Source organism: Phaenicophaeus curvirostris, unplaced genomic scaffold (assembly GCF_032191515.1).
Source record: "Phaenicophaeus curvirostris isolate KB17595 unplaced genomic scaffold, BPBGC_Pcur_1.0 scaffold_44, whole genome shotgun sequence".
In the NCBI taxonomy this organism is placed as follows: Eukaryota; Metazoa; Chordata; class Aves; order Cuculiformes; family Cuculidae; genus Phaenicophaeus; species Phaenicophaeus curvirostris.
The window spans coordinates 367,120-393,539 of record NW_027206667.1 but is presented as its reverse complement, the minus strand read 5'-3'; the positions used below and the strand labels follow the sequence as shown (position 1 = coordinate 393,539).

Below are 26,420 nucleotides of genomic sequence, written 5' to 3'. Positions count from 1 at the left end.
AAGGCTCACTTTGTTCATCCCAGTCCTTCCCAGTGCTCCCAGTCCCCGCAGTCTCATCCAGTTCCTCCCAGTCCCTCCCAGCCCCTCTCAAGGCTCACTTTGTTCATCCCAGTCCTTCCCAGTCCTTCCCAGTGTTCCCAGTCCCCCCAGTCTCATCCAGTTCCTCCCAGTCCCTCCCAGCCCCACCGGTCCCTTCCAGTGCTGCCAGTCCATCCCAGTCTCCCATCTCCCTCCCTGTGCTCCCAGTCTCCCCTATCCATCCCAGTTCATCCCTGTTCATCCCAGTTCCTCCCAGTCCCTCCCAGTTCCTCCCAGACCCTCTTAGTTCTCAAAGTCTCCCCAGTGCTCCCAGTAGCTTCCTGTTCCTCCCAGTGCTTCCAGACTCCCCACTCCAACCCAGTCCCACCCAGTCCATCCCGGTTCCTGGGTTGAGGTGGAGATGATGGAGATGATGGAGATGATGGAGATGGAGATCACAGATGGGTGGAGTTGGATGGAGAGGAATGGATGGTTGGGATTGGATGGATGGATGGTTGGCATGAGATGGATAATGGATGGATGGAGATGGATGGTTGGAATGAGATGGAGATGGCTGGCTGGAGATGGCTGGCTGGCTGGATGGATGGATGGTTGGATGGATGGATGGATGGATGGAGATGGCTGGCTGGCTGGCTGGCTGGATGGATAGATGGTTGGGATGGGATGGAGATGGATGGATGGATGGATGGATGGATGGATGGATGGATGGATGGATGGATGGATGGATGGTTGGGATGAGATGGAGATGGCTGGCTGGCTGGCTGGCTGGCTGGCTGGCTGGATGGATGGATGGATGGATTGATGGAGATGGCTGGCTGGCTGGATGGCTGGCTGGATGGATAGATGGTTGGGATGGGATGGAGATGGATGGATGGATGGATGGATGGTTGGCATGAGATGGAGATGGATGGATGGATGGAGATGGATGGATAGTTGGGATGAGATGGATGGATGGAGATGGATGGATGGTTGGGATGAGATGGAGATGGATGGATGGAGATGGCTGTCTGGATGGCTGGATGGCTGGATGGCTGGATGGCTGGAGATGGATGGATGGATGGATGGATGGATGGATGGTTGGGATGAGATGGATGGATGGATGGATGTTTGGGATGGGATGGATGGATGGTTGGGATGAGATGGAGATGGATGGATGGATGGATGGATGGAGATGGATGGATGGTTGGGATGAGATGGATGGATGGATGGATGGATGGATGGAGATGGACGGACGGACGGACGGACAGAGGTATGAATGAAGACATGGATGGTTGGAGAGAGGGAGGGCTGGGTGGGTGGAGGAAGGGGTGGAGGATTGGAAGGATGAAGAGGTGGGTGGATGGATGGAGGGATGGAGAGATGGACGGGTTAAGGGATGAAGAAACAGATGGTTGGATGGAGGTGGAGTTCGAGGGGTGGACAGATGAAGAGGTGAATGGAGAGATGGAGGGAGGGACAAGGATGAAGAGATGGATGGACAACATGGAGGTATCAAGGGAAGAAGAGAATGGTGCGGAAAGGGGTGGAGGAAGAGATGGATGGAGGGATGGATGGTGAGATCAAGGAAGGGATGGATGAAGGAGGGATGAAGAAGGGATGGATGGAGACAGAGGGTAGGATGGTTGGAGTGGTGGAGACGTGGTTGGAGGAACATTTAGAGGGACACACGGGCAGGTGGGTGGGTGGATGGATGGATGGATGGATGGATGGATGGATGGATGGAGGGAGGGATGGACGGATGGATGGAAGGAGGGAGGGATGGATGGATGGTGAGATCAAGGAAGGGATGGATGGATGGATGGATGGATGGATGAAGGTCAGGAGAAGTGTTGAAATGACCAACAGGAACATTTCTTGAGGTCTCCACAGCACCCATCACCCCCTCACATCCCACTGTCCTCCATGTCCTCCCCCACCGTTGTCCCCCCCTCCTCCCCATGTCCCTTCCCGCTCCGTGTCCCCCTGGCCGTGTTCACTCGAGAGGCGGTGCCGGCCGAGCCCTCCAGGAGACGGAGCAGGATGGACCTCCCAGCACTGCGTTGAAGCCCTCGCCCAGCACAGGCGTAGAGCAGTGGGTTCATGGCACTGCTCAGGAATGCCAGAGCCGTGGCTGGTGGCCTGATGGCCTTGGCCACCACCTGCAAGGTCCCACCACCCCCTTGGAGGACCACCAAGATCTCCAAGAAGCTGGCCAAGTGGTACGGTGTCCATGCCACAGCGAAGGCCACCACCACCGCAGCCACCAAGCGGAAGGTCCTCCTGCGTTGACCCAAGCGCGTCCGGCGCAGCCGGTGGACCAAGAAGCCGTAACCGACCCCAATGGCACTCAAGGGCAGCGCCCAACCCAAGACGGTCTCCAGGAGGTTGTTGGTCACCAGCCACGCCGGGGTGGAGTGGATCCTCTTGCAGTGTCCGTCCTCCACGCGCCGGAAGATGATGGATGGGGTGGCCAAGACAAAAGCCACCAACCAGGTGGCCGCAGCGATTCCATGAGCCAAGTGTCCAGTGCGGTTGTTGACGATGGCCACCATCGCGGTTGGCTTGGAGACCGCCAAGCACCGGTGGAGAGCCAGGAGAGCGATGAGGAAGATGCTGACATACATGGCGGTGGTGCAGAGGTAGTGACACCCGCGGCAGAGGCCCCACCCCATGGTCCATTGGCCAACGCTCAATGCCCGTAGGTAGACGGGCCCCGTCAGGAGGGTGACCACGTCGGCCAAGGCCAAGTGGAAGATGAGGAGGACGGGGAGCGTGCGGCGGTGGGCCAAGGCGCAGCTCAAGAGGACCAAGGCGTTGCCGGGCAGCCCCACGGCCACGGCCACCGAGAGAAGAGTCAACCCCAACACCGCCCCGGGGACGGGAGATGAGGTGGCGTTGAGGGGCGGCAGGGTGGTGGGGGGACACGAGGACATCGTGGTGGTGAGGAGGAGCTGGGGTAGAAGGAGGACAGGGGAGCTTCTGGAGAATGTGAAGTTGTCCTGCATCCATCTTGGTCTCCTGTCCTCCACCCATCCAACCCACCCCTCCATTCATCTCACCTCATCCCATCTTCATCCCCATCTCTGTGCCATCCCATCCCATCCCCTCCCATTCCATCCCCTCCCCTCCCCTCCTATCCCCTCCCCTTCCCATCCCATCCCACCCCATCCCATCCCATCCCCTCCCATCCCATCCCATCCCATCCCATCCCATCCCATCCCATCCCATCCCATCCCATCCCATCCCCTTCTCCACCCTCTCCAAGGTCTTCTCCTCCCTTTCTCCTCCCCTCTGCTCTTTCCCTCCATCCTGGCATCTCCCAGACCTCCCAGTTTCCCCTCAGTACTCCCAGTTGCCCCCTAGACCTCCCACTGGGCCACCACAACCCCTTTTGGTCGCATTAAATCTCATTGTCCACGCAGATCTTCCAGTTCCCTTCCAGATCTTCCAGTTGTCCTGCAAGCCTCCCGGTTGCCCCCAGTCCTCCCAGTTGCACCCCTAGATCTCCTATGGGGCCACCACACCTGTCCCTTTTGGTCCCATCAAACCTCCTTGTCCACCCAGACCTCCCAGTTGCTCCCAACCCTCCCAGTTGCCTCCAAACCTCCCAGTTGCCCTGTAGATCCCACAGTCACTGTCCACTAAGATTGCCCCCAGTCCTCCCAGGTCCCCTCCAGTTGTTGTCCACCAAGATCTTCCAATTGCCCCCAGATCTTCCAGTTGCCTCCAGTCCTCCCAGTTCCAGTTGCTGTCCCTTGGATCTTCCAGTTCCTTCCCATAGCTCCCAGTTGCCCCCCCAAGCCTTCCAGTTGCCCTCCAAACCTCCCAGTTGCCCTCCAAACTTCCCAATTGCCCTCCAACCCTCCCGGCTGCCCTGTAGACCCCCCGACTGTTGTCCACCAAGATCTTCCTGTTGCCACCCACACCTCCCAGTTGCCCTCCAGCAACTCCGGTTGCCCTCCCAGCCCATTGTCCATCCCGTCCATACCTTGAGGACTCACATCCCCCTTCCCACAGCCCCTGGACTGGTTGGTGGCCCCGTGGTGGCCCAGTGGTGGCCAGGACGGTTGGGTTCCCCTTCCCCTCCACCCATCACCAGGGCAGGAAACGCTGGTGCAAGAGGAAGGAGGTAGCAAAACCACAGGGGGCGGAAGAGGCCGTGTGGTGGGGGACGGATGTGGACCTTGGCTCTGGGGTTGGTTGGAGGGACAAGGAAGTACTTCTGCTTCTGAGGTGTGATCAAAGCACCTTCTTCTCATCCATCCATCCATCCATCCATCCATCCATCCATCCCTTCCAACCATCCATCTCTGTCTATCCGCCTCTTCACCCTTGATCTCTCCACCCATCTCTTCATCCCTCCCTTCCTCCCTCCATCCCTCTCTTCATCCCTTCATCCCTTCATCCATCCCTTCCATCCATGCATCCATCCATGCATCCATCCATCCATCCATCCATCCATCCATCCATCCATCCATCCGTCTCTCTGTCCATCCACCTCTTCACCCTTGATCTCTCCACCCCTCTCTTCATCCCTTGAGCCATCCAGCCAGCCATCCTTCCCTCCATCCATTTCTTCATCCCTCCATATCTTCATTCCTTCATCCATCCATCCATCCATCCATCCATCCATCCATCCATCCATCCATCCACCTGGTGGCCAGGAGAGGGGACATGGCCACTCGGTGGCCTGGCCAAGGTCTTCTCCTCACCCCAGTGCCGGCGCAAGGAGGGAGGGAGCCCCCAGTGCTCCACGCGGCAGTCGTAGGACTCCCCACGGGTGGGGATGAAGGTCAGGAGGAGAACTTGCGGAAGCTGTGGTCGTCCTGTGGGTAGAAGACGGTCTCAAAGACGCCGTCCTTCACCTCCTGCCCATTCTTCAGCCACGCGATGGAGACGACGGACGGCCAGAACTTGTCCACGTAGCAGATGAGGGCATTGGGGTCGCCCAGCTCCACGTGGTGCTTGGGGAACACCGTCACCTCAGGTGGCACTGGGGACAGTCGCAAGAGGGCAGGGTCAGAGATTGCTGAGAGCCGGGGCTCGAGAGGAACCATGGGATGGGTTGGGTTGTGTGGGGTTGGTTTGGGTTGGGTTGGAAGGGACCTCAAAGCCCATCCAGATCCAACCTCCTGCTGTGGCTGCAGGGACCATGAGATCATGGAAACATGAAATGGGTTGGGTTGGATTGTGTGGGGTTGGTTTGGGTTGGGTTGGAAGGGACCTCAAAGCCCATCGAGATCTACCCCATGCCAGGGGCAGGGACCATGAAGTCATGGAACTGTGGGATAGGATGGGACGGAAAGGACCTCAAAGTTCATCCAGATCCAACCTCTTCCCATGGGGAGAGACACCTCCCACTGGATCAAGCTCCCCAAGCCCCATCCAACCTGACCTTGAACACCCCTCCGCCCCACGTCCCTCGAGAAGAAGAGCCTGGTGGTTACCGATGGTTCCCTGAGAGCGGTTGGACCTTTCGATCATGATCTCCAGGTTGTGTTTGCCGATGGCCGCGTTCTGCAGAGCCCCCTGAGCCTCAAAGCTGGTGACCTCCCCGAACTTGGGCAGGCACCACACGGTCTCCTGCTTCTCCAGGTCCACGTGGAAGATCTCGTCGGCGTTGAACGCCTGCTGGTACTCGCCAGCCTCCTGCTGCGGCGACTCCAGCCGCTGCTGGAACTCCGCTTGGTGGATGGTGTTCCCCACTGCCACGAGACCCCAGACCCACGGTAGCCACAGAAAAGGACCACACGGTCCCACCTCGGCCCCCAGACCCACAGCACCCATGGGTCCAGGTGTCCAGTCCCACCTCAGCCCCCAGACCCACAGCATCCAAGGGGAAAAGCCACCCCAGATTCCACCTTTGCCCCCAGCCCCGTGGCATCCAGAACCCCCAACAGACCCCAGACCCACAGCGCCCATGGCTCCAGGAGCCCCAGGTGTGAATTGCCCCCACACCCAGGGCATCCACAGGTCCAGGACCCCCAAAACACCCCAGATCCACAGTGCCCATGTCTCCAGGGTCCCCAGGTGCGAGCTTTGCCCCCAGACCCAGGACACCAACGATCCCAAGACCCCCTGTACCCGCTTGGCCCTGATCCCCACGCCGACCTTTCTTGCCCCCCGCGCCCTGCAGGCTCAGCCCCAGCAGCAGCGCCAGCGCCAGGTCCCATCCTGCGGCCATCGCCTCGGCATCGCGGCTCTGCGGGTGAGGGCTGTGGGTTGGGGTCCCCCCGGCGGGGGACGGGGCCCCCCACGCTGTGGGCCAATGGCAGGGAGCCCCGAGGGTGCCTCAGCTGTTCCCAGGCAGAGCCCCGGCCCAGAGCACCCTGAGGAGCAGACAGACGGACGGCCGCGCGCCCGCGCCTCTGCCTGGAGACGAGTGATGCTGCCCAGCTGCGCTGCGCACTGGGCCGCGCTGGGACTGCCAGTGGCGCCACTGGGCAGCACTGGGGCAGAGTGCGGCTGGCTCGGGGGTGCCGGCACCTCTGCCTTCTGTGCCGGGAGCACCATGGGGGCTGCTGGCGTGCTGGGAGCTGGGGCCGTGCTGGTGGCACTGGTGGCGCTGGGAGCCCACGGGGCTGCCGGCGAGGAGAGCCGAGGTGAGCTCAGCCCCACGGCGTGGGGAGGTGCTGGGCGCTGCCGGGGGGCCGGAGCCCAAGCCCGGCTTGGGGGGCTGCGAGGGCGAGCCAGGGGGAGAGGGGGTGGCATGGGGAAAGGGGGTCCCCGGGCATGAGCCTGGGGAAGGGATGGATCCAGAGGGAAGGGATGGAGCTAGAGGGAAGGGATGGATCCAGAGGGAAGGGATGGAGCTTGTGGGAAGGGATTGACCTGAAGGGAAGGGATGGAGGTAGAGGGAAGGGATGGAGCTAGAGGGAAGGACTGCATCCAGAGGGAAGGGATGGGGCCAGGGGAAGTGACAGATCTAGAGGGAATAGATGGAGCTAGAGGGAAGGGATAGACCTGGAGGGAAGGGATGGATCCAGAGGGAAGGGATGGAACCAGAGGGTAGGGATGGAGCTAGAGGGGTGAGATGGAGCTAGGGCAAGGGACGGAGCTAGTGGGAAGGGTGAGGTCGGAGAGAAGAGATGGATCCAGAGGGAAGGGATGGACCTAGAGGGAAATGATAAGATGGGAGGAAAGAGATGGGCCCCCATGCAAGTGTTAGACCCAGAGGGAAGGCTTGGATCCAGACAGGAGGGATTGAATGAGACAGAATGATAGAATCACCAGGTTGGAAAAGGCCTCTTGGATCATCGAGTCCAACCATTCCTGTCGGCCACTAAACCTCAGCACCTCATCCACTCATCCCTTAAACACCTCCAGGAAACTCAACCCCCTCCCTGGGCAGCCTGTTCCAGTGCCCAATGACCCTTTCCATGAAAAAATTTTCCTAATATCCAGCCTGAATGGATGGCCCCAAAGGGAAGGGATGGACCCAGAGGGAAGAGATGGATCCAGAGGGAAGGTATGAACCTAGATTTTGGGAGTGGATCCAGAGGGAAGGGATGGATTTCAAACGGGGTCCCCGGGCCTCCTCCCACCTGCCCCATCACTGGGCGCTGGAGGGGGAAGGGGCAGCGGCTCCTCACCCGAGCTCTGCTCCAACAGGCTTCTTCGAATACCAGTTTAAAGACGACTGCTGCTTCACCAACGGCACCGAGCGGGTGAGGTTAGTGCAGAGATACATCTACAACCGGGAGCAGTTCGTGCACTTCGACAGCGATGTGGGGGTCTACGTGGCCGACACCCCCCTGGGCGAGCCTGTTGCCAAATCCTGGAACAGCCAGGAGGACCTCCTGGAGACCATGCGGGCTGAAGTGGACCGGTTCTGCCGACAACACTACAAGGTGTCTTCCTCTTTCACCGTGGATCGTCGAGGTGAGCGCGTGGCAGCCCCTCTCCGGGGGTCAGGCACGAGCCAAGCCCCCGGGCGCAGGAGGGCAGCACGTGTCCGTGCCGCGCTCGCGCAGAGCCCCCGCGCCCTTCCCCGAGGCCCCCAGCCCCACCACGGCCGCGGCTGGACGGGACCCCCAGGGCTCCTCCAGTCCAGCTCCCGGCCCTGCCCACATCCCAGTCTCCAGCCCAAACCTCCCCTGGCCCAGCCGCAGGGGGTTCCTCTCATCCCATCGCTTGTTCCTGGCGAGAAGAGACCGACCCGCTGGACGAGGACGGGGCTGGGTGGTGGCCACAGGGGTTCAGCTTGGACGGCAGCACAACTTTCTTCCCCAGAAGGGCTCTCAGGCCCTGGAATGGCTGCGCAGGGAAGTGGTGGAGTCCCCATCCCTGGAGGGGTTCCCAAGCCGGGCAGATGAAGTGCTCGGAGATCTGCGTTAGCAGTGGCCGCGTCCAGTTGCCTTGAGGGTCTCCAAGGTCCTTCCCAACCTAGCGATTCAATATTTCCTGGTCTCTCGTACCTGGAGAGCTCGTACTGGTTGGGTTTGAAGGTCTCCAAAGTCCTTCCTAACCTAGCGATTCAATATTTTCTGGTTGGCCTTGTGGGTCTCCAAGGTCTTTCCCAACCTAGCAATTCATTGCTTTCTGGTTCCTCATACCTGGACAGTCATTCCAGTTGGGCTCAAGGGTCTCCAAGGTCCTTCCCAGCCTCGCCATTCCATGCTTTCTAGCCCCTGGAGAGCTCCGGCTGGGCTTGAGGGTGTCGGAGCCCTCTCCCAGCAGCGCCTCTGTGCTCTCTGCCTCCCGGCGTGCCCCGCGAGCCCCCGGCCCCCTGTCTGGGGAGCAGAGGGCGAGCCCTGGTCCAGGCTGGGTGGCCCCTGGGCTCTGGCCGCCCCGGGGCAGCTCTCTGGCGCTCTCCCCCAGTGCAGCCCCAGGTGGAAATCCACCCCGTGCAGTCGGGCTCCCTGCCCCAGCCCGACAGGCTGGTTTGTGCCGTGACGGATTTCTACCCCGCCGAGATCGAGGTGAAGTGGTTCAAGAACGGGCAGGAGGAGGTGGAGGGCGTGGTGTCCACGGACGTGATGCAGAATGGAGACTGGACCTACCAGGTGCTGGTGATGCTGGAAAGCATCCCGCAGCGCGGGGACACCTACACGTGCCAGGTGGAGCACGCCAGCCTGCAGCGCCCCGTCACCCAGGCGTGGGGTAAGAGCCTGGGCTGGGGGCAGGGGGAGTGGGACGGGGCCCCCCGAGCCCTGAGCCCCTGCTCTCGGCCCCGCAGAGCTGAAGGCGGACGGCGCCAGGAGCAAGATGCTGACGGGGGTGGGGGGCTTCGTGCTGGGCTTCGTCTTCCTGGCGCTGGGGCTCGTCCTCTACGGCCGCAACAAGGTCAGCGGGGGACAGGGGGACAGCGGGATGGGGCTCAGTGGGGTCTGGGTGTCATTGGGGTCTGGAGGGCTGGGGTTTAGGGGGTCATTGGGGTCTGGGGGAGTCATGAGGGTCTGAGGGATTCATTGGGGTATGGGGGTCATTGGTGTTCGGGGGTTTATTTGGATCTTGGGATCAATGGGATCTGGGGGGACATCCGGTGTGAGAGGTCATTGAGGTCTGGGGGTCACTGGGGTCTGGAGAGACCGGGGTTTGGGGGGTCACTGGGGTCTGGCTGTACATCAGGGTCTGAGGGGTTCATTGGGGTATGGGGGGTCATTGGTATTTGGGGGGTCGTTGGGTTCAGGGCGTCATTGTGATCTGGGGCTCTGGGGTCTGGGGGGGCCATAAGGGACTGGGGTCGTTTGGGTTTGGCGGGGCAGTGGGGTCTTGGGGGAACCTGGCGCTTTGAGGGATCATTGGGGTTTGAGGGGCCCTGGGGTTTTGGGGGTCATGGGTGTCTTGGGGGAATTTGGGTCTGGGGGGTCAATGGGGTCTTTGGGGTCATTGGGGTGTGAGGGGGATCTGGTGTCTGGGGGGGAGACCTGGGGTTTGAGAGGGGTCATTGGGGTCTGGGGATCCTGGTGTTTGGGGTCCCTGGGGTTCAAGTTGTTCCTTGTTTTGTTGGAGAGTCCTGGGATTTGGGGAATCCCTGGTGTTGGAGTCCCAGATTTTGATGGGGGTTCCTGGGGTCACTGGGGTCTGGGGGCCTGGGGTTGAGGGGATCATTGGGATCTGGTTGGACTTGGGGTCTGGGTTGTCATTGGGGTCTGTGGGGTCATTGGGGTCATTGGGGTGTTGGAGGGGTTGGGGTTTAGGTTTGTTTTTCGGGTCCCGGGAGTCTGGGGGTCCCGAGGGTTTAAGGGATCTGGGGCAATGGGTGTTTCTAGGGTGTCAGGATCCTTGGGATCTACGGGGACCTGGGGTTTGCAGGGTCTGTGGGGTTTAGTGGGACTTGGGGTTTGTGGGTCTCGGGATTGTGGTGGTTCCCTGGGGTTTGGGGTCCCTGCTCCCCTCATCTCCTCCCTTTCCCCCCAGAGCTCCTGAAGGAACCCCAGCTCCTGCGCAGCCGCTCCAGTGCCGTCCATGCCCCCCAGCCCCCCGACCCCCGCCTGCCCCACTGCGGGCTCCCCCCAGCCCCCCCGCTGCTGCCTCGATGCTTGATAAACACTGAGAGCTGCACCGGGGGCTTCACTGCAACCTCGCTGGGAACACTGGGAGGCACTGGGAGGGAGATGGGGAGACTGGGAGGCACTGGGAGCTGAGGTTTGGAGACTGGGAGGCACTGGAACCTGAGGTGGGGAGACTGGGAGGCACTGGGAGCTGAGCTGGGCAGACTGGGAGGCACTGGGATCCAGCTGTGGGTGCAGCTCACGTCTCCCCATCCCCTCTCCCAACTGGAGGATGGTCCCTCTCGTCCCATCCCTTGTTCCTTGGGAGAAGAGACCAGCACCCACCTCGCTCCAACCTCCTCCCCGCCAGCTGCACAGAGCGACAAGGGCTCCCCTCAGCTCCTCTTCTCCACACCAAAGCCCCCTCAGATCCCTCACACCCTTCCCAGCCTCTCCACACCCCTCCCAGCTCCGGTCCCTTCTCCGCACGCTCTCCAGCCCCTCCAGGTCCCTCTTGGAACCAGGGAACGTTGGAATGGGTTGGGTTGGAAAAGTCCTTCCAGATCCAATCCAACTCTTGACCCGAGGTCACTCCCAAACCACGTCCCTTCCCAGGGTCTCCATCCACTTCTCCGGACGCTCTCCAGCCCCTCCAGGTCCCTCTTGGAGTGAGGAGCCCAAAACTGACCCCAGGGTTCGAGGTGCGGCCTCCCCAGGGGACGATCCCATCCCTGTGCCTGCTGGACACCCCATGGTGACCCCAGCCAGGATGCTGGTGGCCACCTGGGCCTCCGGGGCCACTGCTGGATCCTGTTGGGCCGCTGTCGACCAGCACCCCAGGGCCTTTTCCTACCAGAAGGGATGGGAATGAAGGAGGGGAGGCCCTGGCCCAGGAAGCCAGAGAAACCCGGGCTGCCCCATCCCTGGAGGGGTTCAGGCTGGAGGAGCTTTGGAGCCCCTGATCCAGTGGGAGTTGTCCCTGTCCATGGCCGGGGGAGGATCGGGATGGGCTTGGAGGTCCCTTCCAACCCAAACCATTCCATGATCTCCATCACCATCAGCATTAGCACCACCACGAGTCAAACTAGATGAGCTTTGAGGTCTCTCACAATCCAAACCATTCCACAATTCCATCATCTCCATCGCCATCAGCATTAGCACCACCAGGATTGGACCTGGATGGGCTTTGAGGTCCCTTCCAGCCCAACCCATCCCGTGCTGGGAGTTCTGGGAAGCCAGCATCCCTCACCCAGCCTGGGCACCGCGGGGCCGTCATCTCCATCAGCCGTGGGCAGCGAGACCAGAGCTGGGACTGGAGAGATTTCCCATCTATAAATTTTCCAACATTCTTTTCCTTCCCAAGGACTGATTTTCCTGTTATTATCGTAGAGTCATAGAGTCACAGAATCCTAGAATGGTTTGGGTTGGCGGAGACCTTAAAGCTCATCCAGTCGCAGCCCTCTGGCCCTGGGCAGGGACACCTCCCACTGGATCAGGGGCTCCAATCCCCCATCCAACCTGGCCTGGAACCCCTCCAGGGATGGGGCAGATGCAACCTTCCGGGCCAACCTGTTCCAGGGCCTCCCCATCCTCATGGTGAAGAGATTTCTCGTTATGTCCAGTCAAACTCTGCCCCTCTCCAGTTTATCCACATTGTCCCTTGTCCTGTCACCCCAAGCCTTTGGGAACAGCCCCTCCCCAGCTCTCTTGGAGCCCCTTCAGGCACTGGAAGCTGATCTAAGCTCTCCTCAGAGCCTTCTCTTCTCCAGGCTGAACAACCCCAACTCTCTCAGCCTCTCCTCGTATGCTCCAGCCCTCGGTTCATCCTTGTAGCCTCCTCTGGACCCGTTCCTGCTGCTCCATCTCCTTCTCATCTTGAGGGTTCCAGAAGTGGAGACAACACTCCAGATGAGGTCTCACCAGAGTGGAGCAGAGGGGACAATCCCCTCCCTCGCCCTGCTGGCCGCGCAGCTTCTGATGCAGCCCAAGACGCGCTTGGATTCTGGGCTGTGAGCACACGTTGCCCGCTCAGGTTGAGGTTCTCCTCCCCCAGCACCCCAAGTCCTCCTCCTCATGCTGTTCTCCATCCCATCATCCCCCATCGTGTACTGAAGTCGGGGATTGCCCCGACCCAGGTGTAGGACCCTGCACTTGGCCCTGTTGAACCTCATGAGGTTCTCCCAGCCCCACTTCTCCAGCCTGTCCAGGTCCGTCGGGATGATCCCGTCCTTCAGGTGTGGCAACTGCCCCACTCAGCTCGCTGTCACCTCCAAACTTGCTGAGAGGGCCCTCGATCTCGCTGTCTGCATCACTGCTGAAGATATTCAACAGCACCGATCCCAGTACGGACCCCTGAGGGACACCACTGGTCACCATCCTCCATCTGAACTTGAAGCCATTGACCACTACGCTTCGAACACGACCATCCAACCACCTTCTTATCCCCTGAACCATCCACCCATCAAATCCATCTCTCTCCAGTTTAGAGAGAAGGATGCTGGGGGGGACCATGTCAGAGGCTTTGCAGAAGCCCAGGTAGATCCCATCCATCGGTTCAGCCGTGTCCACTGCTGAGGTCACCCACTAAGCTGGTCATACGGGACCTTCCCCTGGTGAAGCCGTGCTGGCTGCCGTTAATCACCTCCCTGTCCTCCATGGGCTTGAGCAGAGCTTCTAGGAGCATCTGTCCCACGATCTCCCCAGGCACAGGGGGGAGGCTGGCAGGTCAGTGATGCCCTGACTTGCGTTCCCTTTTTAACAACAGGCACGACGTTACCCTTCTTCCAGTCCCCAGGGACTTCTCCCACCTGCCGTGACTTTTCAGATATCACGGAGAGGGGCTGGGTAACCACATCTGCCAGTCCCCTCAGGACTCCGGGGTGCAGCTCCTCTGCTCCCATAGACTTATAAATGTTCGGGTTCCTCAGCTGGTCACGAACCTGATCCTCCTCTCCAGTGGGAGAGGGTTTATCCCCCTGGTCACCATCCTGCTGTCCCATGACGCGGGAGGGGAGAGGAGAGCGGTTATCAGCGAAGAGTGAGCAGAAACGTAGTTAAGTCCCTCAGCCTTCTCCTCGTCTGCTGAGCCGTGATCACCGTTTCCAACCATCAGTGGGATATGTTCTCTTTGACCTTCCTCTTTTGGTGGATGGACCTGTAGAAGCTCTTCTCGTTGGTCTTCCCTTCCCTCGCCAAGTTCGGCTCCAGCTGTGCCGTGGCCTTCCTGGCTCCATCCCTACACAACCGGGCAGCGTCCTGAGGAGCATCCCAGGTTCCCCGTCCCTGCTTGTCCTGCCCGTGCGGCTCCCTCTTCTTCTTGAGTTTAACCAGCGGGTCTCGACTCAGACACGCCGGTCTCTTCCCTTCCCTGCTTGATTTCCTACAGACGGGGACTGAGCGCTCTTGTGTTGCACGGAAACCATCTTCCAGCTCTGTTCTGCTCCCTTGTCTTGGAGGACGTCATCCCAGGGGATCCTACTGAGTAATTCCTTGACCAGCTGGGAGTCTGCTTTCCTGAAATGGTGTCCTGACTCTGCTCCTCACCTGTCCCACATCCTAGCAGCTCAGGAGAAAAATCCTAGCAGCTCAGGAGAAAGCAATCCCCGTGTTCTGGAAAAAAAATCCGGCAGGGGAGAAAGCCAGCTTGGTTGAACAGAGAGATCTTGAGTGATATCAAGAAGAAGAGAAATGTTTATGGGCTCTGGAAGAGGGGACAGGCCTCTTGGTGGACTACAGGAGGGAAGTGAGATTGTGTAGAGAAAAAATCAGAAGGGCTAAGGCTCAGCTAGAAATCAGATTGGCCAAGTCTGTGGAAGATAACAAAAAATCCTTCTATAAATATATAAATAATAAAAGGAGGACTAGGGAGACCATACAGTCCCTATTGGACGCAGAAGGAACAACAGTGACAGGGGATGAGGACAAGGCTGAGGTACTTAATGCCTTCTTTGCCTCAGTCTTTAATTGTAAAGAAAGTCGTTCCGTCTGTGTACAAACCCAGGAGCTAGAGGAGCCAAATGAGGCTCCCGTGATCCAAGAGGAGGTGGTCAGAGCCTTGCCAGCCCGACTAGACACCCACAAGTCTATGGGGCCGGACGGGATTCACCCAAGGGTACTGAAGGAGCTGGCGGGTGTGCTGGCCAAACCCCTTTCCATCATCTTCCAACTGTCCTGGAAGACTGGGGAAGTCCCACTGGACTGGAGGCTGATGTTGTGCCCGTCTACAAGAAGGGTCACAGGGAGGACCCAGGGAACTCCAGGCCTGTCAGTCTGACCTCAGTGCCAGGGAAAGTCATGGAGCAGGAGATCTTGAGTGCGGTCATGAAGCACATGCAAGAGAACCGGGTGATCAGGCCCATTCAACACGGGGTCACAAAAGGCAGGTCTTGCCAAACTAACCTGATCGCCTTCTATGACAAAGTGACTCGGCTGCTGGATGAGGGAAAGGCTGTGGATGGATCTTCCTGGACTTTAGTAAAGCCTTTGACACAGTTTCTCCCAGCATTCTGCTTGAGGCCAAATGCCGGGTCCTGCACTTGGGGCACAACAACCCTGAGCAGCTCCAGACTAGGAGAAGTCTGTCTAGAAAGCTGCCTGGAAGAGAGGGACCTGGGGGTGTTGGTTGACAGCGACTGACCATGAGCCAGCTGTGGCCCAGGTGGCCAAGAAGGCCAATGGCATCTTGGCTTGGATCAGAAACAGTGTGACCAGCAGGGCCAGGGAGGTTATCCTCCCTCTGGACTCGGCACTGGTGAGACTTCTCCTTGAATCCTGTGTTCAGTTCTGGGCCCCTCACCACAAGAAGGATGTTGAGGCTCTGGAGCGGGTCCAGAGAAGAGCAACGAAGCTGGTGACGGGGCTGGAGAAGAAGAGGAGCGGCTGAGAGAGCTGGGGGTGTTTAACCTGGAGAAGAGGAGGCTGAGGGGAGACCTCATTGCTCTCTACAACTCCCTGAGAGGAGGTTGTGGAGAGGAGGGAGCTGGGCTCGTCTCCCAAGTGACGGGGGACAGGACGAGAGGGAATGGCCTCAAGCTCCACCAGGGGAGGTTCAGGATGGACATTAGGAAAAAAATCTTCACAGAAAGGGTCATTGGGCACTGGCAGAGGCTGCCCAGGGAGGGGGTTGAGTCACCTTCCCTGGAGGGGTTTAAGGGACGGGTGGACGAGGTGCTAAGAGGCATGGTTTAGTGTTTGATAGGAATGGTTGGACTCGATGATCCGGTGGGTCTCTTCCAACCTGGTTATTCTATGATTCTAGGATTCCATCCCTCTGGACCTTGAACTCCACCAGTTCCCGATCCCTGCAGCCCAGGCTGCCACCGATCCTAATGTCGCTGGTCAGTTCGCTCGTATTGGTGACCACCAGGTCCAGTTTTGCATCTCCTCGGGTCGGGGTCTCTATCAGCTGCGCTAAGAAGTGACCCTCAATGCACTCCAGGAGTCTCCTGGATTCCCCACAGCTTGCTGGGATACTTTTCCAGCAGAGATCGGGGTGGTTGAAGTCCCAGAGGAGGATCACAGAATGACAGAATCACAGAATCACTAGGTAGAAAGGACCCTCTGGATCATCGAGTCCAACCATTCCCATCAATCTCTGACCCGTGTCCCTCAGCACCTCGTCCACCCATCCCTTAATCCCCTCAGGGAAGGGGACTCAACCCCCTCCCTGGGCAGCCTCTGCCAGTGCCCAATGACCCTTTCCATGAGATGCTTTTCCCAAATGTCCAGCCTGAAGGGATGGACCCAGAGGGCAGGGATGGATCCAGAGAGAATGGATGGATCCAGAGGGCAGGGATGGATCCAGAGGGAAGGGATGGATCCAGAGGGAAGGGATGGACACAGAGGGAAGGGATGGACCCAGAGGGCAGGGATGGAGCCAGAGGGCAGTGGTGCATCCAGGGGAAGAGATGCCCCCAGAGGAGAAGGACGGGGCAGCTGGGGCAGGAGAAGCTCTCCAAGCTGTGGGCCAATGGCAGGGAGCCCCGAGGGCGCCTCAGCTGTTCCCAGGCAGAGCCCCGGCCCAGAGCACCCTGAGGAGCAGACAGACGGACGGCCGCGCGCCCGCGCCTCTGCCTGGAGACGAGTGATGCTGCCCAGCTGCGCTGCGCACTGGGCCGCGCTGGGACTGCCAGTGGCGCCACTGGGCAGCACTGGGGCAGAGTGCGGCTGGCTCGGGGGTGCCGGCACCTCTGCCTTCTGTGCCGGGAGCACCATGGGGGCTGCTGGCGTGCTGGGAGCTGGGGCCGTGCTGGTGGCACTGGTGGCGAGGAGAGCCGAGGTGAGCTCAGCCCCACGGCGTGGGGAGGTGCTGGGCGCTGCCGGGGGGCTGGAGCCCAACCCCGGCTTGGGGGGCCGCGAGGGCGAGCCAGGGGGAGAGGGGGGTGGCATGGGGAAAGGGGGTCCTCGGGCTGGAGCCTAGGGAAGGGATGGATCCAGAGGGAAGGGAAGGAGCTAGAGGGAAGGGCTGGATCCAGAGGGAAGGGATGGAGCTAGGGGGAAGGGATGGAGTTAGGGGGAAGGGATGGAGTTAGGGGGAAGGGCTGGATCCAGAGGGAAGTGATGGGGCCAGGGGGAAGTGACAAACCTAGAGGGAAGGGATGGAGTTAGGGGGAAGGTATGGGGTTAGGGGGAGGGGATGGAGTTAGGAGGTAAGGATGGACTAAGAGGGAAGAAATGGAGCTAGAGGGAGGGGATGGACCTGGAGGGAAGGGATGGATGCAGAGGGAAGGGATGGAGCTAGAGGGACGTGGTGGACCTGGAGGGAAGAGACAGAACTAGCGGGAAGGGGTGGATCTGGAAAGAATGAATTGTCCTAGAGGGAAGTGTTGGATGCAGAGAGAAGGGATGGAACCAGAGGGAAGAGATGGACCTACAGGGGTGAGATGGAGCTAGGGGGAAGGGATTGGCCTAGAGGGAAGGGATTTATGAAGAGGGAAGGGATGGACCTCAGGGAACAGAAGGATCTGAGGAAGGGGATGTGTCCAGAGGAAATAGATGAACCCAGAGAGAAGGAATGGATTGAAAGGTAAGTAATGGATGCAGAGGGAAGTAATGGATCTAGGAGGGAGAGATGGAACCAGAGGGAAGTGGTGGATGCCAGCGTTCCAGCCTGTTTAGATCCCTTTGGAGACTCAAAACCCTCCAGGAGATCGACAGCTCCTCCCAGCTTAGTGTCCTCTTCAAACTCGCTGAGGGTGCCCTGGATGCCTTCATCCAGGTCATTGATAAAGATGCTGAAAAAGGAAGAGTTGAATCCAGAGGGCAAGGATGGACCCAGAGGGCAGGGATGGATCCCGAGGGCAGTGGTGCATCCAGGGGAAGAGATGCCCCCAGAGGAGAAGGACGGGGCAGCTGGGGCAGGAGAAGCTCTCCAAGCTGTGGGCCAATGGCAGGGAGCCCCGAGGGCGCCTCAGCTGTTCCCAGGCAGAGCCCTGGGGGGAAGGGATGGAGTTAGGGGGAAGGGATGGGGCTAGGGGGAAGGGGTGGAGCTAGAAGGAAGGGCTGGATCCAGAGGGAAGGCATGAGCCTGGGGAAGGGATGGGTCCAGAGGGAAGGGATGGAGCTGGGGGGAAGGGATGGAGCTGGGGGAAGGGATGCACCTGGAGGGAATGGATGGGGCTAGGGGGAAGGGGTGGAGCTAGAAGGAAGGGCTGGATCCAGAGGGAAGGTGTGAACCTAGGTTTTGGGAGTGGATCCAGAGAGAAGGGATGGATTTGAAAGGGGGTCCCCACAGGCATCCTCCCGCCTGCCCCATCGCTGGGCGCTGGAGGGGGAAGGGGCAGCGGCTCCTCACCCCAGCTCTGCACCAACAGGCTTCTTCCAGTACCAGTTTATAACCGACTGCTACTTCATCAACGGCACCGAGCGGGTGAGGTTTGTGGAGAGACACATCTACAACCGGGAGCAGTACGTGCACTTCGACAGCGATGTGGGGGTCTTCGTGGCCGACACCCCCCTGGGCGAGCCTGTTGCCAAATCCTGGAACAGCCAGGAGGACATCCTGCAGTATAAATGGGGTCAGGTGGACAGGTTCTGCCGACACAACTACGAGGCGGATTCCTCTTTCACCGTGGATCGTCGAGGTGAGCGCGTGGCAGCCCCTCTCCGGGGGTCGGGCACGAGCCAAGCCCCCGGGCGCAGGAGGGCAGCACGTGTCCGTGCCGCGCTCGCGCAGAGCCCCCGCGCCCTTCCCCGTGGCCCCCAGCCCCACCACGGCCGCGGCTGGACGGGACCCCCAGGGCTCCTCCAGTCCAGCTCCCGGCCCTGCCCACATCCCAGTCTCCAGCCCAAACCTCCCCTGGCCCAGCCGCAGGGGGTTCCTCTCATCCCATCGCTTGTTCCTGGCGAGAAGAGACCGACCCGCTGGACGAGGACGGGGCTGGGTGGTGGCCACAGGGGTTCGGCTTGGACGGCAGCACAACTTTCTTCCCCAGAAGGGCTCTCAGGCCCTGGAACGGCTGCGCAGGGAGGTGGTGGAGTCCCCACCCCTGGAGGGGTTCCCAAGCCGGGCAGATGAAGTGCTCGGAGATCTGCGTTAGCAGTGGCCGCGTCCAGTTGGCCTTGAGGGTCTCCAAAGTTCTTCCCAACCTTGCGATTCAATATTTCCTGGTCTCTCATACCTGGAGAGCTCGTACCGGTTAGGTTTAAAGGTCTCCAAGGTCCTTTCCAACCGCATGATTCAATGCTTTCTGGTACCTCTTTGCTGAAAACCTTCTCCTGGCTGAGCTTGAGGGTTTCCAAGGTCTTTCCCAACATTGTGATTCAATGGTTTCTCGCCCCTGGAGAGCTCCAGGTGGCCTTGAGGATCTCCAAGCTCTTTCCCAACCTCGCGATTCAATGCTTTCTGATTCCTCATACATGGAGAGCTCCAACTGGGCTTCAGGGTCTCCAAGGTCTTTCCCAAATTAGTGATTCAATGCTTTCCAGTCCCTCTAACCTGGAGAGCTCTGGTTGGCCTTGAGGGTCTCCAAGGTCTTTCCCAACCTAGCAATTCATTGCTTTCTGGTTCCTCATACCTGGACAGTCATTCCAGTTGGGCTCAAGGGTCTCCAAGGTCCTTCCCAGCCTCGCCATTCCATGCTTTCTCGCCCCTGGAGAGCTCCGGCTGGGCTTGAGGGTGTCGGAGCCCTCTCCCAGCAGCCCCTCTGTGCTCTCTGCCTCCCGGCCTGCCCCGCGAGCCCCCGGCCCCCTGTCTGGGGAGCAGAGGGCGAGCCCTGGTCCAGGCTGGGTGGCCCCTGGGCTCTGGCAGCCCCGGGGCAGCTCTCTGGCGCTCTCCCCCAGTGCAGCCCCAGGTGGAAATCCACCCCGTGCAGTCGGGCTCCCTGCCCCAGCCCGACAGGCTGGTTTGTGCCGTGACGGATTTCTACCCCGCCGAGATCGAGGTGAAGTGGTTCAAGAACGGGCAGGAGGAGGTGGAGGGCGTGGTGTCCACGGACGTGATGCAGAACGGAGACTGGACCTACCAGGTGCTGGTGATGCTGGAAAGCATCCCGCAGCGCGGGGACACCTACACGTGCCAGGTGGAGCACGCCAGCCTGCAGCGCCCCGTCACCCAGGCGTGGGGTAAGAGCCTGGGCTGGGGGCAGGGGGAGTGGGACGGGGCCCCCCGAGCCCTGAGCCCCTGCTCTCGGCCCCGCAGAGCTGCAGGCGGACGGTGCCAGGAGCAAGATGCTGACGGGGGTGGGGGGCTTGGTGCTGGGCTTCGTCTTCTTGGCGCTGGGGCTCGTCCTCTACGGCCGCAACAAGGTCAGCGGGGGACAGGGGGACAGCGGGCTGGGGCTCAGTGGGGTCTGGGTGTCATTGGGGTCTGGAGGGCTGGGGTTTAGGGGGTCATTGGGGTCTGGGGGAGTCATGAGGGTCTGAGGGATTCATTGGGGTATGGGGGTCATTGGTGTTCGGGGGGTTATTTGGATCTTGGGATCAATGGGATCTGGGGGGACATCCGGTGTGAGAGGTCATTGAGGTCTGGGGGTCACTGGGGTCTGGAGAGACCGGGGTTTGGGGGGTCACTGGGGTCTGGCTGTACATCAGGGTCTGAGGGGTTCATTGGGCTATGGGGGGTCATTGGTATTTGGGGGGTCGTTGGGTTCAGGGCGTCATTGTGATCTGGGGCTCTGGGGTCTTGGGGGGCCATAAGGGACTGGGGTCCTTTGGGTTTGGCGGGGCAGTGGGGTCTTGGGGGAACCTGGGGCTTTGAGGGATTTTTGGGGTTTGAGGGGCCCTGGGGTTTTGGGGGTCATGGGTGTCTGAGGGGGAATTTGGGTCTAGGGAGTCAATGGGGTCTTTGGGGTCATTGGGGTGTGAGGGGGATCTGGTGTCTGAGGGGGAGACCTGGGGTTTGAGAGGGGTCATTGGGGTCTGGGGATCCTGGTGTTTGGGGTCCCTGGGGTTCAAGTTGTTCCTTGTTTTGGTGGAGAGTCCTGGGATTTGGGGAATCCCTGGTGTTGGAGTCCCAGATTTTGATGGGGATTCCTGGGGTCACTGGGGTCTGGGGGCCTGGGGTTGAGGGGATCATTGGGATCTGGTTGGACTTGGGGTCTGGGTTGTCATTGGGGTCTGTGGGGTCATTGGGGTCATTGGGGTGTTGGAGGGGTTGGGGTTTAGGTTTGTTTTTCGGGTCCCGGGAGTCTGGGGGTCCCGAGGGTTTAAGGGATCTGGGGCAATGGGTGTTTCTAGGGTGTCAGGATCCTTGGGATCTACGGGGACCTGGGGTTTGCAGGGTCCGTGGGGTTTAGTGGGACTTGGGGTTTGTGGGTCTCGGGATTGTGGTGGTTCCCTGGGGTTTGGGGTCCCTGCTCCCCTCATCTCCTCCCTTTTCCCCCCAGAGTTCCTGAAGGAACCCCAGCTCCTGCGCAGCCGCTCCAGTGCCGTCCGTGCCCCCCAGCCCCCCGACCCCCGCCTGCCCCACAGCGGGCTCCCCCCAACCCCCCCGCTGCTGCCTCGATGCTTGATAAACACTGAGAGCTGCACTGGGGGCTTCACTGCAACCTCGCTGGGGACACTGGGAGGCACTGGGAGGGAGATGGGGAGACTGGGGGGCACTGGGAGCTGAGGTGGGCAGACTGGGAGGCACTGGAACCTGAGGTGGGGAGACTGGGAGGCTCTGGGAGCCAAGCTGGGCAGACTGGGAGGCACTGGGATCCAGCTGTGGGTGCAGCTCACGTCTCCCCATCCCCTCGTCCAACTGGAGGACAGTCCCTCCCGTCTCATCCCTTGTTCCTTGGGAGAAGAGACCAGCACCCACCTCGCTCCAACCTCCTCCCCGCCAGCTGCAGAGAGCGACGAGGTCTCCCCTCAGCTCCTCTTCTCCACACCAAAGCCCCCTCAGATCCCTCAGACCCTTCCCGGCCTCTCCACACCCCTCCCAGCTCCGGTCCCTTCTCCGCACGCTCTCCAGCCCCTCCAGGTCCCTCTTGGAACCAGGGAACATTGGAATGGGTTGGGTTGGAAAAGTCCTTCCAGATCCAATCCAACTCTTGACCCGAGGTCACTCCCAAACCACGTCCCTTCCCAGGGTCTCCATCCACTTCTCCGGACGCTCTCCAGCCCCTCCAGGTCCCTCTTGGAGTGAGGAGCCCAAAACTGACCCCAGGGTTCGAGGTGCGGCCTCCCCAGGGGACAATCCCATCCCTGTGCCTGCTGGACACCCCATGGTGACCCCAGCCAGGATGCTGGTGGCCACCTGGGCCTCCGGGGCCACTGCTGGATCCTGTTGGGCCGCTGTCGACCAGCGCCCCAGGGCCTTTTCCTACCAGAAGGGATGGGAATGAAGGAGGGGAGGCCCTGGCCCAGGAAGCCAGAGAAACCCGGGCTGCCCCATCCCTGGAGGGGTTCAGGCTGGAGGAGCTTTGGAGCCCCCAATCCAGTGGGAGTTGTCCCTGCCCATGACCGGGGGAGGATCGGGGTGGGCTTGGAGGTCCCTTCCAACCCAAACCATTCCATGATCTCCATCACCTCCAACATTAGCACCACCACGAGTCAAACTAGATGAGCTTTGAGGTCTCTCACAATCCAAACCATTCCACAATTCCATGATCTCCATCGCCATCAGCATTAGCACCATCCGCATTGGACCTGGGTGGGCTTTGAGGTCCCTTCCATCCCAACCCATCCCATGCTGGGAGTTCTGGGAAGCCAGCATCCCTCACCCAGCCCGGGCACCGCGGGGCCGTCATCTCCATCAGCCGTGGGCAGCGAGACCAGAGCTGGGACTGAAGAGATTTCCCATCTATAAATTTTCCAACATTCTTTTCCTTCCCAAGGACTGATTTTCGTGTTATTATCGTAGAGTCATAGAGTCACAGAATCCTAGAATGGTTTGGGTTGGGGGAGACCTTAAAGCTCATCCAGTCGCAGCCCTCTGGCCCTGGGCAGGGACACCTCCCACTGGATCAGGGGCTCCAATCCCCCATCCAACCTGGCCTGGAACCCCTCCAGGGATGGGGCAGATGCAACCTTCCGGGCCAACCTGTTCCAGGGCCTCCCCATCCTCATGGTGAAGAGATTTCTCGTTATGTCCAGTCGAACTCTGCCCCTCTCCAGTTTATCCCCATTGTCCCTTGTCCTGTCACCCCAAGCCTTTGGGAACAGCCCCTCCCCAGCTCTCTTGGAGCCCCTTCAGGCACTGGAAGCTGATCTAAGCTCTCCTCGGAGCCTTCTCTTCTCCACGCTGAACAACCCCAACTCTCTCAGCCTCTCCTCGTATGCTCCAGCCCTCGGTTCATCCTTGTAGCCTCCTCTGGACCCGTTCCTACTGCTCCATCTCCTTCTCATGTTGAGGGTTCCAGAAGTGGAGACAACACTCCAGATGAGGTCTCACCCGAGTGGAGCAGAGGGGACAATCCCCTCCCTCGCCCTGCTGGCCGCGCGGCTTCTGATGCAGCCCAGGACGCGCTTGGATTCTGGGCTGCGAGCACACGTTGCCCGCTCAGGTTGAGGTTCTCCTCTCCCAGCACCCCAAGTCCTCCTCCTCATGCTGTTCTCCATCCCATCATCCCCCATCGTGCACTGAAGTCGGGGATTGCCCCGACCCAGGTGTAGGACCCTGCACTTGGCCCTGTTGAACCTCATGAAGTTCTCCCAGCCCCACTTCTCCAGCCTGTCCAGGTCCCTCGGGATGATCCCGTCCTTCAGGTGTGGCAACTGCCCCACTCAGCTCGCTGTCACCTCCAAACTTGCTGAGAGGGCCCTCGATCTCGCTGTCTGCGTCACTGCTGAAGATATTCAACAGCACCGATCCCAGTACGGACCCCTGAGGGACACCACTGGTCACCATCCTCCATCTGGACTTGAAGCCATTGACCACTACGTTTCGAACACGACCATCCAACCAGGTTCTTCTCCACTGAACCATCCACCCATCAAATCCATCTCCCTCCAGTTTAGAGAGAAGGATGCTGGGGGGGACCATGTCAGAGGCTTTGCAGAAGCCCAGGTAGATCCCATCCATCGGTTGAGCCGTGTCCACTGCTGAGGTCACCCACTAAGCTGCTCATACGGGACCTTCCCCTGGTGAAGCCGTGCTGGCTGCCGTTAATCACCTCCCTGTCCTCCATGGGCTTGAGCAGAGCTTCTAGGAGCATCTGTCCCATGATCTCCCCAGGCACAGGGGGGAGGCTGGCAGGTCAGTGATCCCCTGACTTGCGTTCCCTTTTTAACAACAGGCACGACGTTACCCTTCTTCCAGCCCCCAGGGACTTCTCCCACCTGCCGTGACTTTTCAAATATCACGGAGAGTGGCTGGGCAACCACATCTGCCAGTCCCCTCAGGACTCCGGGGTGCAGCTCCTCAGCTCCCATAGACTTATAAATGTTCGGGTTCCTCAGCTGGTCACGAACCTGATCCTCCTCTCCAGTGGGAGAGGGTTTATCCCCCTGGTCACCATCCTGCTGTCCCATGATGCGGGAGGGGAGAGGAGAGCGGTTATCAGCGAAGACTGAGCAGAAACATTGTTAAGTCCCTCAGCCTTCTCCTCGTCTGCTGAGCCGTGATCACCGTTTCCAACCATCAGTGGGATATGTTCTCTTTGACCTTCCTCTTTTGGTGGATGGACCTGTAGAAGCTCTTCTCGTTGGTCTTCCCTTCCCTCGCCAAGTTCAGCTCCAGCTGTGCCGTGGCCTTCCTGGCTCCATCCCTACACAACCGGGCAGCGTCCTGAGGAACATCCCAGGTTCCCCGTCCCTGCTTGTCCTGCCCGTGCGGCTCCCTCTTCTTCTTGAGTTTAACCAGCGGGTCTCGACTCAGACACGCCGGTCTCTTCCCTTCCCTGCTTGATTTCCTACAGACGGGGACTGAGCGCTCTTGTGTTGCACGGAAACCATCTTCCAGCTCTGTTCTGCTCCCTTGTCTTGGAGGACGTCATCCCAGGGGATCCTACTGAGTAATTCCTTGAACAGCTGGGAGTCTGCTTTCCTGAAATGGTGTCCTGACTATACTCCTCACCTGTCCCACACCCCTCTGGACCTTCAACTCCACCAGTGCCCGATCCCTGCAGCCCAGGCTGCCACCGATCCTAATGTCACTGGTCAGTTCGCTCGTATTGGTGACCACCAGGTCCAGTTTTGCATCTCCTCGGGTGGGGGTCTCTACCAGCTGCGCTAAGAAGTGACCCTCAATGCACTCCAGGAGTCTCCTGGATTGCCCCCAGCTTGCCGGGATACTTTTCCATCAGATGTCGGGGTGGTTGAAGTCCCAGAGCAGGATCACAGAATCACAGAATCACTAGGTAGAAAGGACCCTCTGGATCATTGAGTCCAACCATTCCCATCAATCACTGACCCGTGTCCCTCAGCACCTCGTCCACCCGTCCATTAAACCCCTCCAGGAAAGTGACTCAACCCCCTCCCTGGGCAGCCTCTGCCAGTGCTCAATGACCCTTTCCGTGAGATGCTTTTCCCTAATGTCCAGCCTGAAGGGATGGATCCAGAGGCAAGGGATGAACCTAGAGGGAAGGAATGGACCTAGAGGGAAGTGATGGACCCAGAGGGAAGGGATGGATCCAGGGGGAAGGGATGGATCCAGAGGGAAGGGATGAACCGAGAGGGAAGGGATGGACCCAGAGGGAAATGATAAGATGGGAGGAACGAGATGGGCCCCTGTGCAAGTGTTAGACCCAGAGGGAAGGCTTGGATCCAGACAGGATGGATCGAATGAGGCGGAATGATAGAATCACCAGGTTGGAAAAGGCCTCTTGGATCATCGAGTCCAACCATTCCTGTTGGCCACTAAACCTCAGCACCTCGTCCATCCATCCCTTAAACACCTCCAGGAAACTCAACCCCCTCCCTGGGCAGCCTGTTCCAGTGCCCAATGACCCTTTCCATGAAAAAAATTTCCTGACATCAAGCCTGAATGGACGGCCCCAAAGGGAAGGGATGGACCCAGAGGGAAGGGATGGAGCAAGAGGGATAGAAAGGGAAGTTATGGCTTCAGAGGGAATTATAGAATCTAGAAGGGAGAGATGGACCAGAGGGAAGTGGTGGATCCCAGCGTTCCAGCCTGTTCAGATCCCTTTGGAGACTCAAAACCCACCAGGAGATCGACAGCTCCTCCCAGCTTAGTGTCCTCTGCAAAGTCGCTGAGGGTGCCCTGGATGCCTTCATCCAGGTCATTGATAAAGATGTTGAAAAGAGAAGGGATGGATCCAGAAGGCAGGGATGGATCCAGAGGGAAGGGATGGATCCAGAGGGAAGGGATGGACCCAGAGGGCAGGGATGGACCCAGAGGGAAGGGATGGACCCAGAGGGCAGGGCTGGATCCAGAGGGAGGGTATGGATCCTGAGGGAAGGGATGGATCCAGAGGGCAGGGATGGATCCAGAGGGCAGGGATGGAACCAGAGGGCAGTGGTGCATCCAGGGGAAGAGATGCCCCCAGAGGAGGAGGACGGGGCAGCTGGGGCAGGAGAAGCTCTCCAAGCTGTGGGCCAATGGCAGGGAGCCCTGAGGGCGCCTCAGCTGTTCCCAGGCAG

General features: G+C 59.8%; 4 protein-coding genes across 4 annotated transcripts in view; 2 read left to right on the top strand and 2 right to left on the bottom strand.

Moving 5' to 3' along the window:
- The window catches only part of LOC138733879 (class II histocompatibility antigen, B-L beta chain-like), a 41,573-nt gene extending 20,260 nt beyond the window's left edge, over positions 1–21,313 (top strand). Inside the window, exons 3-6 of the mRNA XM_069881389.1 lie at positions 18,266–18,535; positions 19,734–20,015; positions 20,092–20,198; positions 21,278–21,313. Coding sequence (XP_069737490.1) covers positions 18,266–18,535; positions 19,734–20,015; positions 20,092–20,198; positions 21,278–21,286 — 668 coding nt within the window. The 3' untranslated portion in view covers positions 21,287–21,313. The remainder of the gene's footprint in view (positions 1–18,265; positions 18,536–19,733; positions 20,016–20,091; positions 20,199–21,277) is intronic.
- Positions 1,923–4,075, bottom strand: LOC138733874 (leukotriene B4 receptor 1-like). The gene is made up of 2 exons (XM_069881383.1): positions 4,007–4,075; positions 1,923–2,969 (listed from the first exon to the last, which is right to left on the bottom strand). Exon 2 carries the CDS (start codon positions 2,949–2,951, stop codon positions 1,923–1,925), a length of 1,029 nt encoding a protein of 342 aa, XP_069737484.1. The 5' UTR covers positions 2,952–2,969; positions 4,007–4,075.
- LOC138733873 (HLA class II histocompatibility antigen, DP alpha 1 chain-like) lies at positions 4,612–6,363 on the bottom strand. Its single transcript, XM_069881382.1, is given in 4 exon segments — positions 4,612–4,820; positions 4,823–5,011; positions 5,466–5,723; positions 6,130–6,363. Coding segments are annotated over 4 exon segments (729 nt in total). The 5' UTR covers positions 6,203–6,363.
- On the top strand, positions 6,159–10,495 carry LOC138733886 (class II histocompatibility antigen, B-L beta chain-like). Its single transcript, XM_069881396.1, has 5 exons — positions 6,159–6,620; positions 7,630–7,899; positions 8,839–9,120; positions 9,197–9,303; positions 10,381–10,495. The coding sequence occupies exons 1-5, from the start codon at positions 6,287–6,289 to the stop codon at positions 10,387–10,389; spliced, it is 1,002 nt and encodes a 333-aa protein (XP_069737497.1). The 5' UTR covers positions 6,159–6,286; the 3' UTR covers positions 10,390–10,495.
- Positions 21,314–26,420: the final 5,107 nt, after the last annotated feature.